Source organism: Hyperolius riggenbachi, chromosome 4, assembly GCF_040937935.1.
Source record: "Hyperolius riggenbachi isolate aHypRig1 chromosome 4, aHypRig1.pri, whole genome shotgun sequence".
Taxonomy (NCBI): Eukaryota; Metazoa; Chordata; class Amphibia; order Anura; family Hyperoliidae; genus Hyperolius; species Hyperolius riggenbachi.
In genome coordinates this window covers 52,130,940-52,149,008 of record NC_090649.1, presented here as the reverse complement: position 1 = coordinate 52,149,008, position 18,069 = coordinate 52,130,940, and the positions used below count along the sequence as shown (strand labels likewise).

The following is an 18,069-nucleotide window of genomic DNA, read 5'->3' as shown; positions in this document are numbered from 1 at the left end:
CTCTTCTCTGGATTACGGGACCCCAATGTAATTTAGGAATGTTTGGCTCAAGGTAGAACCGTTTTTGTAAATTATTTTTTGGTATATGGACCACATTTTTAGGAAGTAGTCCTACTTGAAATGTATGTATTACCATAATCCTTGGCAGAGAAGGGATAGGTCCATACAAAACGTACATCTTTAACAGGAAATAAAAAATAAAAGCAGTTGTCACTTAAGAATTGAAATGCCGCATCACTTTGTAGATTAACTAGGACTTCATAAGTCAAGTAAAAGAAACAAGCAATAGCTCCTCCTTTCAAACTGACAATGTTGAACATCTCCCTAGCACAGTTCAACATCGGTTCAAGTCACAGATAATTCTTCCAACAACATATAATTATAATTAAAAAAAATACAAACAGAACTCATTCAGTTGCACACACGGAAAAGACTTACAGTATTTAAATATACTCTCTCTATATATATGTATTTATATATATTTATATAACTTTTTTTGCCAAGTAAGAGCATATGTGGGAAAAGATGCCCTGAAACAAGATGGCCGTTTAAAGGAGCAATACTCTAGATTACAAAATTGAATACTGAGGTGTTTCTAACAAAAATAATAATAAACCAGAACAGTTATCCAAAACTGAACCAGAACACTTATCCAAAGAAAATAGTACATACAGTACAGAAAACAAACAAATAAATAAATTAAATATAAAAAATAAATAAAAAGAAAATAGTTTATCTAAAAGCAATAAAAAATAAAACAAATCTTAGTTTGATAAAGACAATACAATTTGTCAAGCTTCACAAAGAAAAAGATATAGGTTTCAGAACTGCAGTTTAGGAAAAAAAAATATATAGCAGCTGTCTCAGTAATTTCTTTCATATACACACTGTACAAAGGAGAATCAGTTCACTGCAATTCTTGAATGCACCAAGTTATATGTGAAGGGTTTTCAGCCAATCACAACTCAAAAAAGTACAAAGCACCAGTAATTGTTTGATCTTTGTTAGTAATAGGAAAGTAACGTTTCATAACCTGTTAGAAGGAGAGAAACACAAGAAGTAGAAAAAAAAACAAAAAACAAAAATAAACACTGAACAATACATTAAGGCTCAGATTTAATAAGAGACACAAACAGGACCTTAATGGATAATTGTAACACACCGGCCTTAAAGTAAAAAAGAAAAAAAAAAAACAAGAAAAAACAAAACTATACAGTCACCAACCAAGTATTGTGCCTTTAAATTGTCTTCATTCTTTTTGCTACCATGCTGAGTTTGATTATTACTGAATTTCTGACCTGTGTTTTTTGTAGAATGTAATAGATTTTTGGTGTTCGATCATAGGTCAGCAGCTGTTGTTGCTTATTTTATTTTTCATATTTTTGGAAGTAAAAATGGTATTACTATGTGAATTCAGTGCAAGCAGAATACAGCTGACCATCACATAGCGACCGTCCATGATCCTGTTCCGCGTTAACCCTTTGGCTGTTGCAGGAGAGGCCAGCAGTAAAAGGGTTAAGCAAGAGCTGGATGTCTGTATCCTCGGTGTGTGAGACGACACATTGGTCATGTCCAGTCTCGGCTGTGCTCCATACCTTGACCTCATGAAAGTAGCCAGTCAACAAAAAAGGCTTGATCTCTTTTCCTGACTGCCACCACCAATTTTGCATTAGAGAGGTGACAGTAGTTAATGAAACTCAGCACCAAAGGGCATAAGGCAGTTGAAGGTTAGTTTTTTTTTTAAGCACCAATCCCATAAATTCTCTACACTTGGTGTATAATGTATAAAATATGGAGTGGAGACGATTCTTCCCCACCCCAGACCGTAGCGTGGATGGTTCAATACTGTATTCTCTTATGTAGAACAACAAAGAATAATCTTCATTTTTGTTTTCACTTACAAAACATAGAGAATATCTTTGTATACATACAGCAAACAGAAATAAAGCCCGTGAGAAGCTTTCTTTCTTTGTGTTTTTTTTCTTTTCAATATGCTGTGTTTCCCGTAAACAAAAATAAGGTTCCTCTGAATGTAGAACACTAGAGAGAAGATTCGTACTGTAGAAGCTCGTACAAGAGAGGACCGTCTCTATATCTAATACCTACAGCTGTGGGGGTGATGTACTGAAGGATGTTGATAGTCCTTCTTAATCGTCTGTCCACAAAATGAGCATCCCAGGCTGGGTATCTTTTTCTTGGCATGTCGATCTTTATGAGGGGCCCTTCTGGGTAATAAGGTCGCCCAGATGGAGTAGATGGCACCATTGGTCTCACCTGGAAAACGGGCAAGCATGTGTCAGTTGCCAGATCATCCGGTTGCTCCGCCACTGCTCTGGTGGGCGTCGCCTGGGCCGCCCGATGCCCAGGGGTTTGGGGTGCCATGGGCTCAGCATCAGGAGGCAGAGGAATGCCCCAGAGCAGCTCGGCGCAACAGGAGCTGGCAAATATCTTAGCTCGTGGCCCCATGGGATGCAGCACGCCATAATACAATAGCATGAATGCGATCCCGGCAGCGAAACTAAGAAAAACACAACACAGTGCTGGCACGGCATAGGAGTCAGTTGTGTTAGGATCTCTGTAGAAGTACCATAGGAAAGACAAGGTGGCATTCTCTGTCAGGATAATAGCGTAATACGCAAACATTCTATATCGAGTCCTGCCTTCTTTGACGTTAAACCAACAAAAAATGTACACGATTCCTACCACCATGTTGAAGAGGACTTCCTCCCACTTAGACATACAGAAGTCTGTCCCACCATGAATAATCCAGAAGGCCATGATGCACCAGTGGACTACTACAAAGATCCCAAAGTAGAGCTGGAAGATTGAAGCAAAGAGGGCAAAAGAGAGAACACGGGATGATATGGTAAAGAGTCGCCAGAAGAGGTGGATGAGTGCTCCTCTGTAGCTCATACTCTTCTTGTCATCCCGGGAGTCCCGTAGAAGCTTGTGATAGGAGGCTAGCACCCAAGCTAGGGACATGAGAGAGGCCACAGAGGAGACACCTGCCAGAAGAAAGTCACACAACAGGTAAAGGGAGATTACATAAATTCATAATTCAACATTTCAGCTTCGTAACAGATCATTATTTTAACTAGAATCATAAGGATTTAGGTATTCTTCAGAATTGATGAGGATACACTTCACTATAAATTATTACAGATAAATCTTTTAGAACAATGAAGGCAAATAATATCTCCAAAATTACTTAAAGTGGTCTAAAACTCTGACATAACATTCAATAAAAATGTGTTTTCCCACTTTTTATTGCCCATACAGTTATCATATTTGCATTTGTGCACTAGTAATATTGTCCATTTACAAATTACAAGTTTCCAAAGTACAGTGTATCTGATCTGAAAGCTGCCATTGCATTTTATTCAAGTTGCTTTTTTACTATATATTAAAATTTTCCAGTGAGCTCTTCTGATCTGTATATATGCTTGAAACAGAGAGCTAGTTTAATATTGTTATACACAATATAAAAAATGAAGAATGTAAACAAAAGATAATGTTATCTCCTCTTCAGATGCGAATCATAAGCTGAAGGGGCTTTCCAGTGCAGAGAAAAGTGATGTTTAACTGTTTGAATGCTGTTCTGCTACCATTTTTTTCTGGGCTGGTAAGTTTAAGGCTGTAAGTAATCTTAATTTAGAGCAAAGAAGGATTGTTGAGTTTCAGACCACTTTAAAAATGACCCATGGGCCGCATGCCTGAAATTCCAACCCCCCTCCCTCCGTGAAAAGTTTTGAGAAGGCAGCAGGGGATTTTGAAACTCACCTCGGTCACTAATGTCCCGCAGCGCGTTTCCATGGCAACGGGGTGTCACGTGACGTCAGGACATGCCAGTGTATTACACACTGGCTGCCAGTGTGTAATACGTTAGTGCGTCTTGACATCATGTCGTGTGACATCCTGTTTCCATAAAGACGCGCCGCGGGGGGAAACAAGGGTAATCTGGCAGCCTAAATAATTAACATAGTAGGTATCACGTGTAATAGTAAACAAGTATCAAATTTATTATATTAAAGGTTGGATAAAAAAAAAGACAAACCATTAAAAACAAGAATGTATTGAAGAGCTTGTTTCAAACACTCCCGCTTTGCTGCGTAGCCTAGTGCTGGCCTCTGCGATTGGAGGAGAGCTGAGACCACGGTAGTGAGCTGAACTGGGAAGCCAGTCCGCTCTGGGTCCGCGCTGTAACCAGCCAGCTTAATACACTTCAATGGAGAAATCAAAGGGCCCCGATGCTACCCCAGACCTTCCGGGAAGCCAGCAGCACAATCCATAAGCCAAGTTGCAGGTGAGCTCCAACCTTTGCTTATTGCCAGTGAAATCCTACTTTGGCAGAAACGAAGCTGATAATTATTGATGAACATACCCACTATGGCCTGGCCTGTTGTCTACGTTGGGCTAATCTGATTTTTGAAGTGCTCTATTTTTTGCCTATGTGAAGACTCTGTGCGATTACACTTATTGCCCCTACAGTGACATACTGTGCCGTTCTGCTGTTCGGTAGTTCCGAGATTAGCGTGTGAGGCTTGGATTAGTGTGTATGTGATACTGGCCAGCCAGGAAAGTGGTTGAAACAAGCTCTGCAACACATTCTTGTTTTTAATTGTTTGTCTTTTTTATCCAACCTTTGATATAAAAAATGTGATACTTATTATTTATCTATTTATTGTATTTATAAAGCACCAACATATTACGCAGCGCTGGACATTAGTTTAGGTTACAGACAATATTTAGGGGTGACTTGTTTACTATTACACGTAATACCTACTATATTAATTATTTAGTTCTACAAACTGGTTGTGTTTATAACAGTGGGATGAGATCGTATTTATGCTCATGGTCAGGAGGAGGATTTAGACCCCTAGCCATATGAGGAAGCGGTTAACCCGCTGTATTGTGGATCTGAGTCTTATGACTCTTGTTTAAGATGGAATCTGGCCGCCTGTCAGTCGGAGGGCTGGAGAGCAGCGTACGCAGGCCGGATGTGGCCCGCGGGCCGTAGTTTGCCCAGCGCTGGTTTGGATCCATGTTCTTCTGGACTTCAGGGGAACTGTACACTCATTTATGACTTCATGTTTGAAGAATGCTTATTTCAGTCCAAGTGGTAAAACACTGCCGTTTTTGCCTGGCACCCATTTCCAAAATAGTGGCAGTGGTGGTTCTGAGGGATATGCCAAAGAAAGAAGTTGTATTTTGTCCAAAACTAAGACTGCTTGTTTCTCTGTCAATCATTTAAGAGGGATTATACTCCCAAAACTAAGATTTGTGCAACTACTTTCAGGTTCATAAAAGAATAATATCTGAAAGCATTTCCAAGCATTACCTATGAGTAAAAATGTTTACTTTCACTGCAGAGTGCAGTGCAAGGTAGATTATCTCTGGCTTATCGGCAAATGTTACCATTGCCAACCAGGAGACACTCTGTGCCTGTGTCTTCATTCTACTCCCCCCTCTCCTTCTGCTGAATAGACTCATCATCCTGGCAACAGCTGAGTCACTTCAGCTAAAAAAAAAAAGGATGAGGGAAGAGTGAAGACACAGGCAGAGAGCTTCAACCAGCAATGATTACATTTGCCGATGAGCCAGAGATAATCTACCTTGTACTGCTCCATGCAGTGAAAGTAAATCTTTTTACACACAGAGAATGCTTGGAAATGATTTCAAATGTTCTTTTATGTTCCTAAGAGTAATAACTAAAACTTTGAGTGTAACCCCACTTTAAAAACGGTTCCTGTGAATTCTGGCGCTAATCCTTTTCTTTCTTGGAAGTAACTTTACACTGCTGCACCATCACCTGTAAGTAGTGTGGTACAAAGCTATGCATAGCATGATCGCATGCTGCTGCTCGAGGGCATAGTCGTTGGGGCATGCGCAGTACTCATTGCATTTCACAGAGCAATGGAGCTGGCCATGACTGTGCTCATGAGACTCTCATGGGGGAACTACAGGTGCTGTGCTGTCATAGGGGCAGCATGGCTTAGTGTAATGATTGCAGCTTACCCCTATGCCCCTGTGGGAGCTGTGGAAAATGTTGGATTGTTCCATCATAGCTTCACAGGGGGAATACTTGGTCACTAAAAATTGCAGTTTTTTAAAGCTTCATAAAGATGCCCCCCACACACACACACCTAATCAGCACAAATGAAAATTCCATCATGTTTGGTTGGTGCTACATTCATGCTCATTTATGCTACAAAAGTCATTGCTCTATCTTTTGTAGTATTTGAGATCTCTAAGTTTTTATAAAGGTCAAAAGTTCACCTCATCCTCCCTACAACAATGCAAAAGCAAAAGCTGAGTGAACTGTTGACCTTTATAAAAAATATGAATATTTAAAAAAACTATAAAAGATAGAATAGTGTTTTTTACAGCACAAATGAGCACAGCTTTAACTAACCATACTAGTTTCATGTCTGTAGGCTGTTGTACGGGGGCTGGGTGATACTATTGTCTAGGGAGAAAATAAGTGATATTATCGTCAAAACGAAAGCAGCATAAATAGGCTCACTAAGCAAACATCATGGAATTTTTATTTGTGTTGATTGTAGGGGGGCAGCGTCTCGGAGCCATTTTTGAACCCTTCCTATTAAAAAATAAGTACGTGGGGAAGAGTATTTCCAAATGGTTAAAATGCCAATATGATACAGTAATTTTTTTTAGTTTTTTTTCTATACTTTAATTATGTTTTTATATATTGCCTACATATCTCATTTTACAGTGTAATAATTTTTATTTAAATTTGTACTAATTTGTACTAATTTCATTCTAGTGCCCCTTTAAAGTGGAATATAACCCAGAATTTCTTATTTGCTCTAAAAGATTATTTACAGCATATAATATACTAACACAATGTTTTTTTTTAGTAAAACAGCATTCAAAGGGTTACATCACAGGGCTGACTTTCTTCTGCAGGAAGAACCCGCATCCGAACTGCTTATAATCTTATCTTGTGTACACATTCTTCACTTGATACATTTATGTAAACATTCTCTGGCTGTGCAGGACTTCAGCTGATGAGTGCTGAAGTGAAAAACAGATCAAAAATCACTGCTGGCTGCATTTACAACAGAATTACAACAGTTATAAATAAAATCTATCAGCAGCTTTCAAAGTAAATTAACTGAACTTTGGGAAGTTAGAATATCTAAATGAATTATAATACTTGTGCACAAAAGCAAATATGATAATTATATGGGTTATAAAAAGTAGGAAAACACATTTTTGTCCAAAATTTTGTCCGATTTTTAAACAGCTTTAAAGAGAACCTGAGCCAATGCCTGAGTTCAGAAACACATACTTACCTAAGGAGAAGGGAGCTTCTGGATCCTAATGAGGCTTCCCTCGCTGTCCTCTGCCTGGGACTAGTGTTGGGCGAACAGTGTTCGCCACTGTTCGGGTTCTGCAGAACATCACCCTGTTCGGGTGATGTTCGAGTTCGGCCGAACACCTGGTGGTGTTCGGCCAAACTGTTCGCGTTCGCCCGAATGGCTCAATTCCTGGCCGAACCTGGCCGAACACAGGGCCCTGTTCGGCCGAATACGGCCCCCCTATGGGGTCGCAGGCATAAGGGGGGAGCATGCCCCGATCGCGGGGGGGGGGGGGTCGGAAATTCCCCCCACCCCCTCCGCTAGCGCTCCCCCCTCTGCCCGCTTCCCCATACAAAAGTTTAAGGAAAGTACCGGTGGTAGTGGATGGCCTGGCAGTGAGGAGGAGGAGTCCGGAGAGTGACGCGTTGAGGGAGGCCGGGCAGCGGGCATGAGGTCAGAGAAAGGGCGGAAGTACCACAAGGGTACTACCGCTGAACCGCTCGCTGCCCGGTCTCCCTCAACGCGTCACTCTCCGGACTCCTCACTCCACAGTGCCACTGCCAGGCCATCCACTACCACCGGTACTTTCCTTAAACTTTTTTATGGGGAAGCGGGTAGAGGGGGGAGCGCTAGCGGAGGGGGTGGGGGGAATTTCCGACCCCCCCCCCCCGCGATTGGGGCATGCTCCCCCCTTAAGCCTGTGACCCCATAGGGCCCCCAAAAGCGGGATGTTCGGGGAGTTCGGGGTTCGGCGGTCATGTTCGGCGAACTTTCCCGAACCCGAACATCCAGGTGTTCGCCCAACACTACCTGGGACCCTCCAGCTGCTGAGGGTCATGCTCCTCTTCTGTCACTAGTGTGGCCGTGTCGCTCCCATGAAAACACGGTCACGTCTGCGCAGTACTATTTACTGTGCGGTACTAGTTCAGGGGTAGTACGGCCGCCCATGCCATGTTCTTGAAAAGAGCGGGACTCTGATCAGATTACCAACAAGGCCTTCTGGGTAATCTTTGGAGGGTCCGCGAGCAGCAACAGGGGACCAGAGGATACCATGGGAAGCCTAAATTAGATCAAGAGGTTACCCTCTTCTTAGGCAAGTATGTGAATCTGTACCCAAGCTTCATCTCAGGTACTCTTAATAACAAACCTTAAAGGAAACCAGAGATGAAAGCTTTGGCACAAAATAAACATATCCCCCCCATAGATTTTAAAAAATAAATACTATACCTGGTATTTTCGCCGCTCTGGTGTGCCGGTTTTTGTGTTTTTTTTACTAAAACTCCATGCACACACAGTTTATCAGAAAAGCATATTATTTAGTGGGCTTTGTGCAAAATCAAATCACCATTTCTAAAAACCTCTTATGACTAACAAATATAGATAAAGACAAAACATTTTTCAATAAACTCTTACTTTAGCTGTTCCTCCCATCTCATAACCGCTCTCTGTGATGCTTTGAATATACAGAACAAGAAAGCAGAGCCAGAAAGGGGCAGGCTTGGGCTTGAAAAGACATCAGAGAAGACAGACTCTGCTATAATGATTCCTGAACAAAGCCAGACTGAATGCTCAGTCGGGGATTTTATCAGGGCTGATAACAAGCAGGCTGAGCAGTGAAAGATGAAACAGAGAGCAGGGTAGGTGCTTTCTCTAATGTTCCCACTGATATTTATGGTGAAATACATGAGGGTGCTTTGTCTCTGGTTCAGAAAAAATGTATGATATAATGAATTGTATGTGTAGTACGAATAATGAATAGAACATTAGTAACAAAGAAAAAAGTCTCATATTTTTATTTTCAGTTTATAGCTTTTTTTTTTTATAACTGCATCATTCTGGCACAGTTGCACACTCATCTTTTAAGCTATATTAAAAAGCAGAAATACTGACCCTTTGAACTTTCCTGCAGTAAAACCTTATCTCAAGCTGTCTCTCGCTGTTTCTTGGTTGTTTAAAGAAAAAACGTACCCAAGAATTGAACTTCATCCCAATCAGTAGCTGATACCCCTTTCCCATGAGAAATCTTTTCCTTTTCTCAAACGGATCACAGTGTGATGTCAGTGCCTCAAAGCTGCCAAAAAAGCAAGCAGCAGCTACTTCCACTGACATCACCTCCCAGCAGTAAAAATGTCACCATATGATAAATTTTAGAATGTAAATCAGGGAGAGGAAAGATTTTACAATGGTCAAACACTGAATAAATCATCTTATACTACAAAACCCCTGTGTCGCTGCATCCAGCTGTCCCTGTTTTTTGGTACTGCGCATGGGCGCAGTAACGGACAGCTGGACGGGACCAGGGAGCGAGGCGGGCGAGCGAGGTGGGCGCGTGGCATGTGTGCACGCGGCGGGCGCGCGCATGCGCACTGGCGGCGGCGGCAGGAAAAAGACCTAGAGCTTGTTTTTAACGGGCTTGGGACCAATAGTTTATACATAATTATTGTAAAAATTAAGCACTTTTTTTTCATTACTTTATTTTCTTTAAAGAGAACCAGAGCTAACCTAAAGAAAATATTCTATACATACCTGGGGCTTCTTCCAGCCCCATACGCACCGATCGCTCCCACGCCGCCGTCCTCCGCTGGCCGCATCTAGGAGAACCGGGACCACGCTCTGCCGCCAGTCGGAGCTAGTCTAAGCATAGCAGAGGTGCGCTCTTTGCGTATCTCTGCAGCAGTGTATGGAGAGATACGTAGAGGGCGCACTTCTCCTGCGTAGCGCGGCTCCGATGACGTCACTGACGAGAGCTGGTTCTCCTAGATGCAGGCAGCTGTGGACGGCGGCGTGGGATCGATCAGCGCGTATGGGGCTGGAAGAAGCCCCAGGTATGTATAGAATCTTTTCTTTAGGTTAGCTCTGGTTCCCTTTAAGTGCTTAAAAAACAGACTGTATTGGACCCACTGGTTCGAAGAGCTCAGAGAAGCTCTTTTGCATAGATAACAACTGAAGTTTTTTAACTCATCCTGTACTGGAAAACAACATGAGACTTGTTTCTTTGCTACTAATGATTCTAATTCTTACCTGTACTACAAATACAACTCATTATCTCATAGGTTTATTTTCACTTCAGGTTTGCTTTATGAAAGGTGTGTTCGGTGCAGACTATGGAAGGAACTCACATGGTAGTGTGTCAGCACGATTCTTCTGTATCATTATGCAGAGTTGTAGCACCAATTGCGGGGCGCTCTCGAGGAATGTCTCCAGGAGGCGCAACATGTTGACGTCTGCATATTCGTACATCATAGCCCAATAAAAGCGACGTTGGTGTTCCTTTTGCCTCTGGCTCTGAATGCCCAAGTACATGGTTCGGATGTATCTAGAGAGGACAGAAACAGGGTTCACAGTGAATACCAGTTCCGTTATTTTACAGTTCACATCTTGCACAAGATTGGCATTTTTCATTGGACAGAAATCAGTTAAAAGGAACATGTGGTTTAGATTTGCTCGGCAGTCTCACCCTACCTAAGTCAGTGACATGCTACTAAGTAGGGATGGTCGGTAATGCCCATTTCCGATTCCACGGAAATTCCAATTTCCCGTTTTCCCAATTTCCGTTTTTCCGTATTTTTCTGATCTTCTGTTTTTACGATTTTTTGTTTTTCCCATTGTCGAGGAGTATTATATTAGTCATTTTTTTTCCAGCAGAGAATGCAAAAATTGGAAAAAAAAAGGAAAACGAAAATCGTAAAAATTGGAATCAAGTGGAATCCTCTGAAGCGGGCAAGACCCACGCAATGCATGATGGCTCTTGCCTGGTGTCCCCTGGTCTTCCTTGGTCCTTTTCCCACCTAGTAAGCATCTCTCACACTTTATTCACGTTTTAATTGCTGCTAGCACGTTGCACCTTATTTTAGGCTACTTTAGGAGCCAATCTTTCTTTTGCATATGATATTTTTGCTCCTATATAGCCTCTCTTCATCTTTGCTGGCACTAAAGGCACTTTACTTTTATTGTTTATACACTTTGCAATTGTTCACGTATTGTTCCCATAATATGTTTTTGTATGCACAAAGTTTTCTGAGAGTTTGCTATACAGACTGGCCTCAATTCACTAAGCTTATCTCCTGTCTTTAAAAGCGTTTCTGAGCTGTGTCTAGAGTTATCACCATGGTGATAGTGCATGTAGTGTTCAGGAAACAATTTACCTCAGGCAAACCTAAACTTAAACTTAATAGGGAGATCTCTAAAGTTAAAGTTTCAATCCTGAAAATAACTACAGAATTCTAAAGTTAAAAGACAGGCTGTTAATTAACTGCATGTGAAAATAACTACAGAGGAGCTAGCTAAACCTGTTGCTGACTGCTCCATGCCAATTGGCGTGAGTAGTGCGACAGCCCCAGGACCGCTCCACACCCATTGGCGTGAACGGCTGTCTATGGGGCTAGCAGGAGATCGCGCCCGCATCTCCTGCTCGGGGGGCGGAGCTCCGCCACGCCTTCAGTCTCCGAGCGGCAATAGCCGCTCGGGAGACTTTAGACGGTGAAACCCGCCATCTAATTACTTTGTACAGCGCTGCAATGTACAGCAGTGCTGTACTGGGGACAGCCGTGTGACACGGCTGTCCCCCTGGGACACAGGGAAGTGATCCGCTGTGATAGGCTGAAGCCTATCACAGCCGATCACGCTGATAGGCTGGTGGGGGGAAGGGAGGGTTATAAAGTTAATTAAAAAAGCTGAATTTTATTGAAAAATAATTTAAATAAATATTTATTTAAAAAAACAAACCCGGAAGGGGGGGGGGGGGGGGGGGGTTGGGCGATCAGACCCCACCAACAGAAAGCTCTGTTGGTGGGGAGAAAGGGGGGGGGGATCACTTGTGTGCTATGTTGTACGGCCCTGCAGCTTGGCCTTAAAGCTGCAGTGGCCTATTTAACTTAAAATGGCCTGGTCACTAGGGGGGTTAACCACTCAAGTGGTTGAAGACTGAAGTGATAACATAGCTCTCTCACTGTGAAAACTTATCTCTACCCCTTAATAAGGCAAGCTTTAGTAATTTCACACTGAAAATACCAATTGATGTGTGGTGATAAGTTTTCACTTGCCTTATTATCAACAGCATGGTCTTAGTGAATTGAGGCCATTATCTGAGGTACACCTTTTTGGATCATGTTAGACCTTGTATATATTCCTTTGTATTTACCAATATTCGTTTATAATTTACGGTGACATCATGCATTCCACCATTTTTGGTGGTTTTAAATGTTTTTATCACTATGGTTTTTTCACACTAAAGTTTTCAGTTTGGATTACAATCTTATCATCAGTTTGGTGCTCTTAAAGAGACTCTGTAACAATTTTTTCAGCCTTAGTTCTTCTATCCTATGAGTTCCTATGCCTGTTCTAATGTGCTGGGGCTTACTGCAGCTCTTCCTAATTACACTGTCTCTGTAATAAATCAATGTATCTTTCCTCTGTCCTGTTTGTCGGGCTAAGGCTTTGATTGTGTGGAATGTGCAGGGCTGCTTGTGATTGGTAGAAGCGATACACACCCTCTGCAGGCCCCCTGCATACTCACACACTATGCTTAGCTGAGCCCATTAGAAGCTGGTTAGTTTGTTTGTAAACATTGCCTAAAACTGTTAATTACAAGCCAGGATTGCAGCAGAGAGTGGCAGAAACAGCACAGAGGAGCACAGGAGAAAATAAGGAATAGAATGGTATGCTTTTTAGTGTAAGAATATTAGAGTACAGATTCTCTTTAAGGTGCGTACACACGCACTACCAGCGGCAACGACGGGTCAGCCGGACCCTCCCTCTGGGCGGTCTTTAGCCGACAGTGGTGCGTCGGCTAAAAGACCGCCCAGTGGGAGGGTCCGGCGCACCTTAAGAACAGGGTACTTTTTGTTCTTGATTTTTTACATAAACTACACGATACATCCATAGATATGACTATGGTTGGTATTAGATTGTGAGCCCCTTTGAGGGACAGATAAGTGACAAGACAATATAGTCTGTACAGCGCTGCAGAAGATGTCGGCACTCTATAGATACTAAAAAATAATAATAATATACACTCACCAAAAGGATTATTAGGAACACCTGTTCAATTTCTCATTAATGTAATTATCTAATCAACCAATCACATGGCAGTTGCTGAAATGTATTTAGGGGTGTGGTCCTGGTCAAGACAATCTTCTGAACTCTAAACGGAATGTCAGAATGGGAAAGAAAGGTGATTTAAGCAATTTTGAGCTTGGCATGGTTGTTGGTGCCAGATGGGCCAGTCTGAGTATTTCACAATTTGCTCAGTTACTGGGAATTTCACGCACAACCATTTCTAGGGTTTACAAAGAATGGTGTGAAAAGGGAAAAACATCCAGTATGCGGCAGTCCTGTGGGCGAAAATGCCTTGTTAATGCTACAGGTCAGTGGAGAATGGGCCGACTGATTCAAGCTGATAGAAGACCAACGTTGACTGAAATAACCACTCGTTACAACCGAGGTATGCAGCAAAGCATTTGTGAAGCCACAACACACACAACCTTGAGGCGGATGGGCTACAACAGCAGAAGACCCCACCAGGTACCACTCATCTCCACAACAAATAGGAAAAAGAGGCTACAATTTGCACAAGCTCACCAAAATTGGACAGTTGGACTGGAAAAATGTTGCCTGGTCTGATGAGTGTCGATATTGTCAGAATTTGGCATAAACAGAATGAGAACATGGATCCATCATGCCGTGTTACCACTGTACAGGCTGGTGGTGGGGGATGTTTTCTTGGCACACTTTAGACCCCTTAGTGAAAATTGGGCATCGTTTAAATGCCACGGGCTACCTGAGCATTGTTTCTGACCATGTCCATCCCTTCATGACCACCATGTGCCCATCCTCTGATGGCTACTTCCAGCAGGATAATGCACCATGTCATAAAGCTCGAATCATTTAAAATTGGTTTCTTGAACATGACAATGAATTCACTGTACTAAAATGGCCCCCACAGTCACCAGATCAGTGTTGCCAACTCATCCCTTTAATTACTGACACATCTAAGTTATACAGGTTCTGGGGCTATGTGCACATAATCAGTGCCTTAACTGCATCTACCTAGCCACAAAACCTGTATAATTCATATGTGTCAGTAATTAAAGGGATGAGTTGGCAACACTGCACCAGATCTCAACCCAATAGAGCATCTTTGGGATGTAATGGAACGGGAACTTCATGCCCTGGATGTGCATCCCAGAAATCAACTGCCATCGACTGCAAGATGCTATCCTATCAATATGGGCCAACATTTCTAAAGAATGCTTGCAGCACCTTGTTGAATCAATGCCACGTAGAATGAAGGCAGTTCTAAAGGCGAAAGGGGGTCAAACACCGTATTAGTATAGTGTTCCTAATAATCCTTTAGGTGAGTGTATGTGAGGAATGGTATTATAGCAGTATACAGTAGCTTGCCGAGTAAAAATGTTCTTTCTGAAAGTAGCCACTAGATGGTGTTGCTGTACAGCACTGGCAAGAGAGGACTCCCAGAGTTCCTTCACAAAAACACACACTCTTGGGGTCATTTAAGTACAACAGAATTAATTTGAAGTAGTGGCTGGTAGAGACAAGCTAACTTTTGTGCTGTACCGACACCGTGCTTATCTGCAAAACGCTGCGAGTCTTTAAACGGGAAGCCGAAGCATGACTTTCTGCAAGCTCTTAAAGCGCTCCTCTCAGTTTTTAGAGGGACACCTTGAGGAGCAACACTATTTAAGCGAAGCTCCTGCCCCCAACTTATTTCATACATTAAGAATTCATTATCAAAATGCAGATTTTGATGAATTTATAGGTGTACAATAACTGTGTTATTAGAGACGGGACTGTGCTATTCGAGCCAGAAATGATTTGTAGGCATTTGGCAGGGACCTCTCTCCTTGTGTATCATACTTGGCTGTGCAATCTGCTCACAGAATAACGTGAACTTGTATTATTGGGACCAGGGCCGGCCTTAGGTTTCACGGCGCCCTGAGCGAAACCTGAATTTGGTGCCCCCACCCCCGTCATCCTACACACACAGTTGTCCTAAATATAGGTAGCCAAGCATAGATGCCTGCAGTATAGGAAGTTAGGTGTAGGTACCCCTCCATAGATAGCCAGGTTTAGGTGCCTCCAGTATAGGTAGCCAGGTGTAGGTGCCCTCAGTATAGGTAGCCAGGGAAAGGCGCCTCAGTATAGGAAGTCAGGTGTAGGTCCCCTCTGTATAGGAAACCAGGCACACGTGCCCTCAGTATAGGTAGCCAGGTTAAAGTGCCCTCAGTATAGGTAGCCAGCTATAGGTGCCCCCAGTATATGAAGTCAGGTGTAGGTCCCCTCTGTATAGGTAACCAGGCATAAGTGCCCTCAGTATAGGTAGCCAGGTTAAAGTGCCCTCAGTATAGGTAGCCAGCTATAGGTGCCTCCAGTATTTGAAGTCAGGTGTAGGTCCCCTCTGTATAGGTAACCAGGCATAAGTGCCCTCAGTATAGGTAGCCAGGTTAGAGTGCCCTCAGTATAGGTAGCCAGCTATAGGTGCCCCCAGTATATGAAGTCAGGTGTAGGTCCCCTCTGTATAGGTAACCAGGCATAGGTGTCCCCAGTACAGGAAGTCAGGTGTAGGTGATCTCTGTATAGGTAACCAGCTATAGGTGCCCCCTGTATAGGAAGTCAGTGTGTAGGTGCCCTCTGTATAAGTAACCAAGCATAGTATAGTTGCCCCAGTAGATGTAGCTAGTATAGTTGCCCCCAGAATAGGTAGTTGTTTCGCCAGCTTATGTAGCTAGTATAGTTGCCCCCAGTTTCTGCTCAGTCAGTTTCTGCGCTCCCCCTCCAGATAGTGTCAGTGGACAGCAGGCGGAGAATTACTCACCTGTCATCCACGTTGCAGACTTCCAGCAGCGACGTCACTCTTCTCTCCCTGCTTCTCCCCGCCTCCTCTCTGTCTGTAATTGGAGCGGGACTACAAGAAAATGGCCGCCGATGTCCGCATTTGTGGACATCGGCGGCCATTTTGTTGTAGTCCCACTCTAATTACAGACAGACGGCAGGGAGAGACAGAGGCAGAGCGGGCGGCAGAGCGGCGACACTGTGCTGTGCGCCCTTGTAAGCTGGCGCCCTGAGCGACCGCTCCGGTCGCTCAGGTCAAAGGCCGGCCATGATTGGGACAACCACTCCAGTGTATGATCTGAGATTGTATTACTACCTGTATTGTGCTGTGTGTCTTATTTCTTATTACCTGTATTGTGTTGTTTGTTGGTCACGGCTGTTATCATTGTCTGTATTGCACAACACTGCATAATATGTTGGTGCTATATAAATCCAAAAAATAATAATAATGTGCTACTTGCGTGAAAATCCCATCACCAAAACCAGATTCATATTACCATAGCCAGAATTTTAATACCAGTGCTAGAAATATATTAACTAGAAAATACTACCAGAGCTAGGACCATGCCACCACAACCAAGTCTCTCTCTCTCTCTCTCTCTCTCTCTCTCTCATCATTCCAAATCTAGGACCATGCTGCCACAGCTAGAACCATGGTATTTGAACTAGAACCATTTTATCACAGCTAGGACCAAGTTACCAGATCTGAAACCATATTATCAGTGCTAGGACTATAATAACAAAGCTAGGACCATGCTGCCAGAGCTAGAGCCGTGTTACCAGAGCTGAAGCCATATTATCAGTGCTATGACCATGTGACATTGGCTAACATTCATAAAAATCCGCTTTCGGTAAATTAAATCCGTGCGGAGAAACACCGCTGTCGGTATTACAGCCTTGTGGGTGGTCATTCATAAAAATGTTGCCTGTTGCGAAAGGAGTGCGGAGATATTCCGCTGTAGGCTGGCGTTAGGCTGTCAGTAGGCATGCGGAAACAGGAGAAGATGGCCGAGTCCCTCCGTGCGGTGTTCTCTCTGCTGCTGCTTGGGCGGTCTGTCCCATTCACTTACATGTACTCCGCATGCCTATCGCTACTTCCAAGGTAGCGGTATTCCCCATCCGCATACCGCTTGCGAAACGTTTTATGAATTGACATTTTGTTACATTTCTTTAGGCTTTGGGAATACACATTTTGCTCAGTGTTCGGTAAAGTCGGCTGTTTTTAGCGTTTTCGCATGCGGGAACGCTTTATGAATGATAGCCTATGTGACCAAAGCAAGGACTATGTTATCAAAACCTGGAACATGCTACCAGACCTAAGACCATGTTATCAGAGCTACAGTAAGAGCATGCTACCAGAGCTAGAACCATGTGACCAGAGCTAGAACCATGTGACCAGAGCTAAGAGCCATGTGAACAGTGCTAGAACCATGTTGTCATAGCTAGAACTACCAGAGCTAGGGCAATATTATCAGAGCTAGGACCATGCTACCAGAGCTAGGGCCATATTATCAGAGCAAGGACCATGCTACCAGAGCTAGGGCAATATTATCAGAGCTAGGACCATGCTACCAGAGCTAGCGCCATATTATCAGAGCTAGGACCATGCTACCAGAGCTAGAACCTTGTGACCAGAGCTAGAATCATGTGACCAGAGCTAAGAGCATGCTACCAGAGCTAGGACCATGTGACTAGAGCTATGTGACCAGAGCTAGGACCATGTTGTCATAGCTAGAACTACCAGAGCTAGGGCCATATTATCAGAGCTAGGACCATGCTACCAGAGCTAGGGCCATATTATCAGAGCTAGGACCATGCTACCAGAGCTAGGGCCATATTATCAGAGCTAGGACCATGCTACCAGAGCTAGGGCCATATTATCAGAGCTAGGACCATG

At 43.2% G+C, this 18,069-nt stretch overlaps 1 protein-coding gene across 1 annotated transcript in view; it reads right to left on the bottom strand.

The window, feature by feature from the left end:
• Window positions 1–1,936: 1,936 nt before the first annotated feature.
• The window catches only part of XKR6 (XK related 6), a 268,712-nt gene continuing 252,579 nt past the window's right edge, over window positions 1,937–18,069 (bottom strand). Inside the window, exons 2-3 of the mRNA XM_068279014.1 lie at window positions 10,442–10,638; window positions 1,937–3,005 (exon numbers count right to left, since the gene is read on the bottom strand). Of these exons, the coding sequence (XP_068135115.1) occupies window positions 2,041–3,005; window positions 10,442–10,638 (1,162 nt within the window). The 3' untranslated portion in view covers window positions 1,937–2,040. The remainder of the gene's footprint in view (window positions 3,006–10,441; window positions 10,639–18,069) is intronic.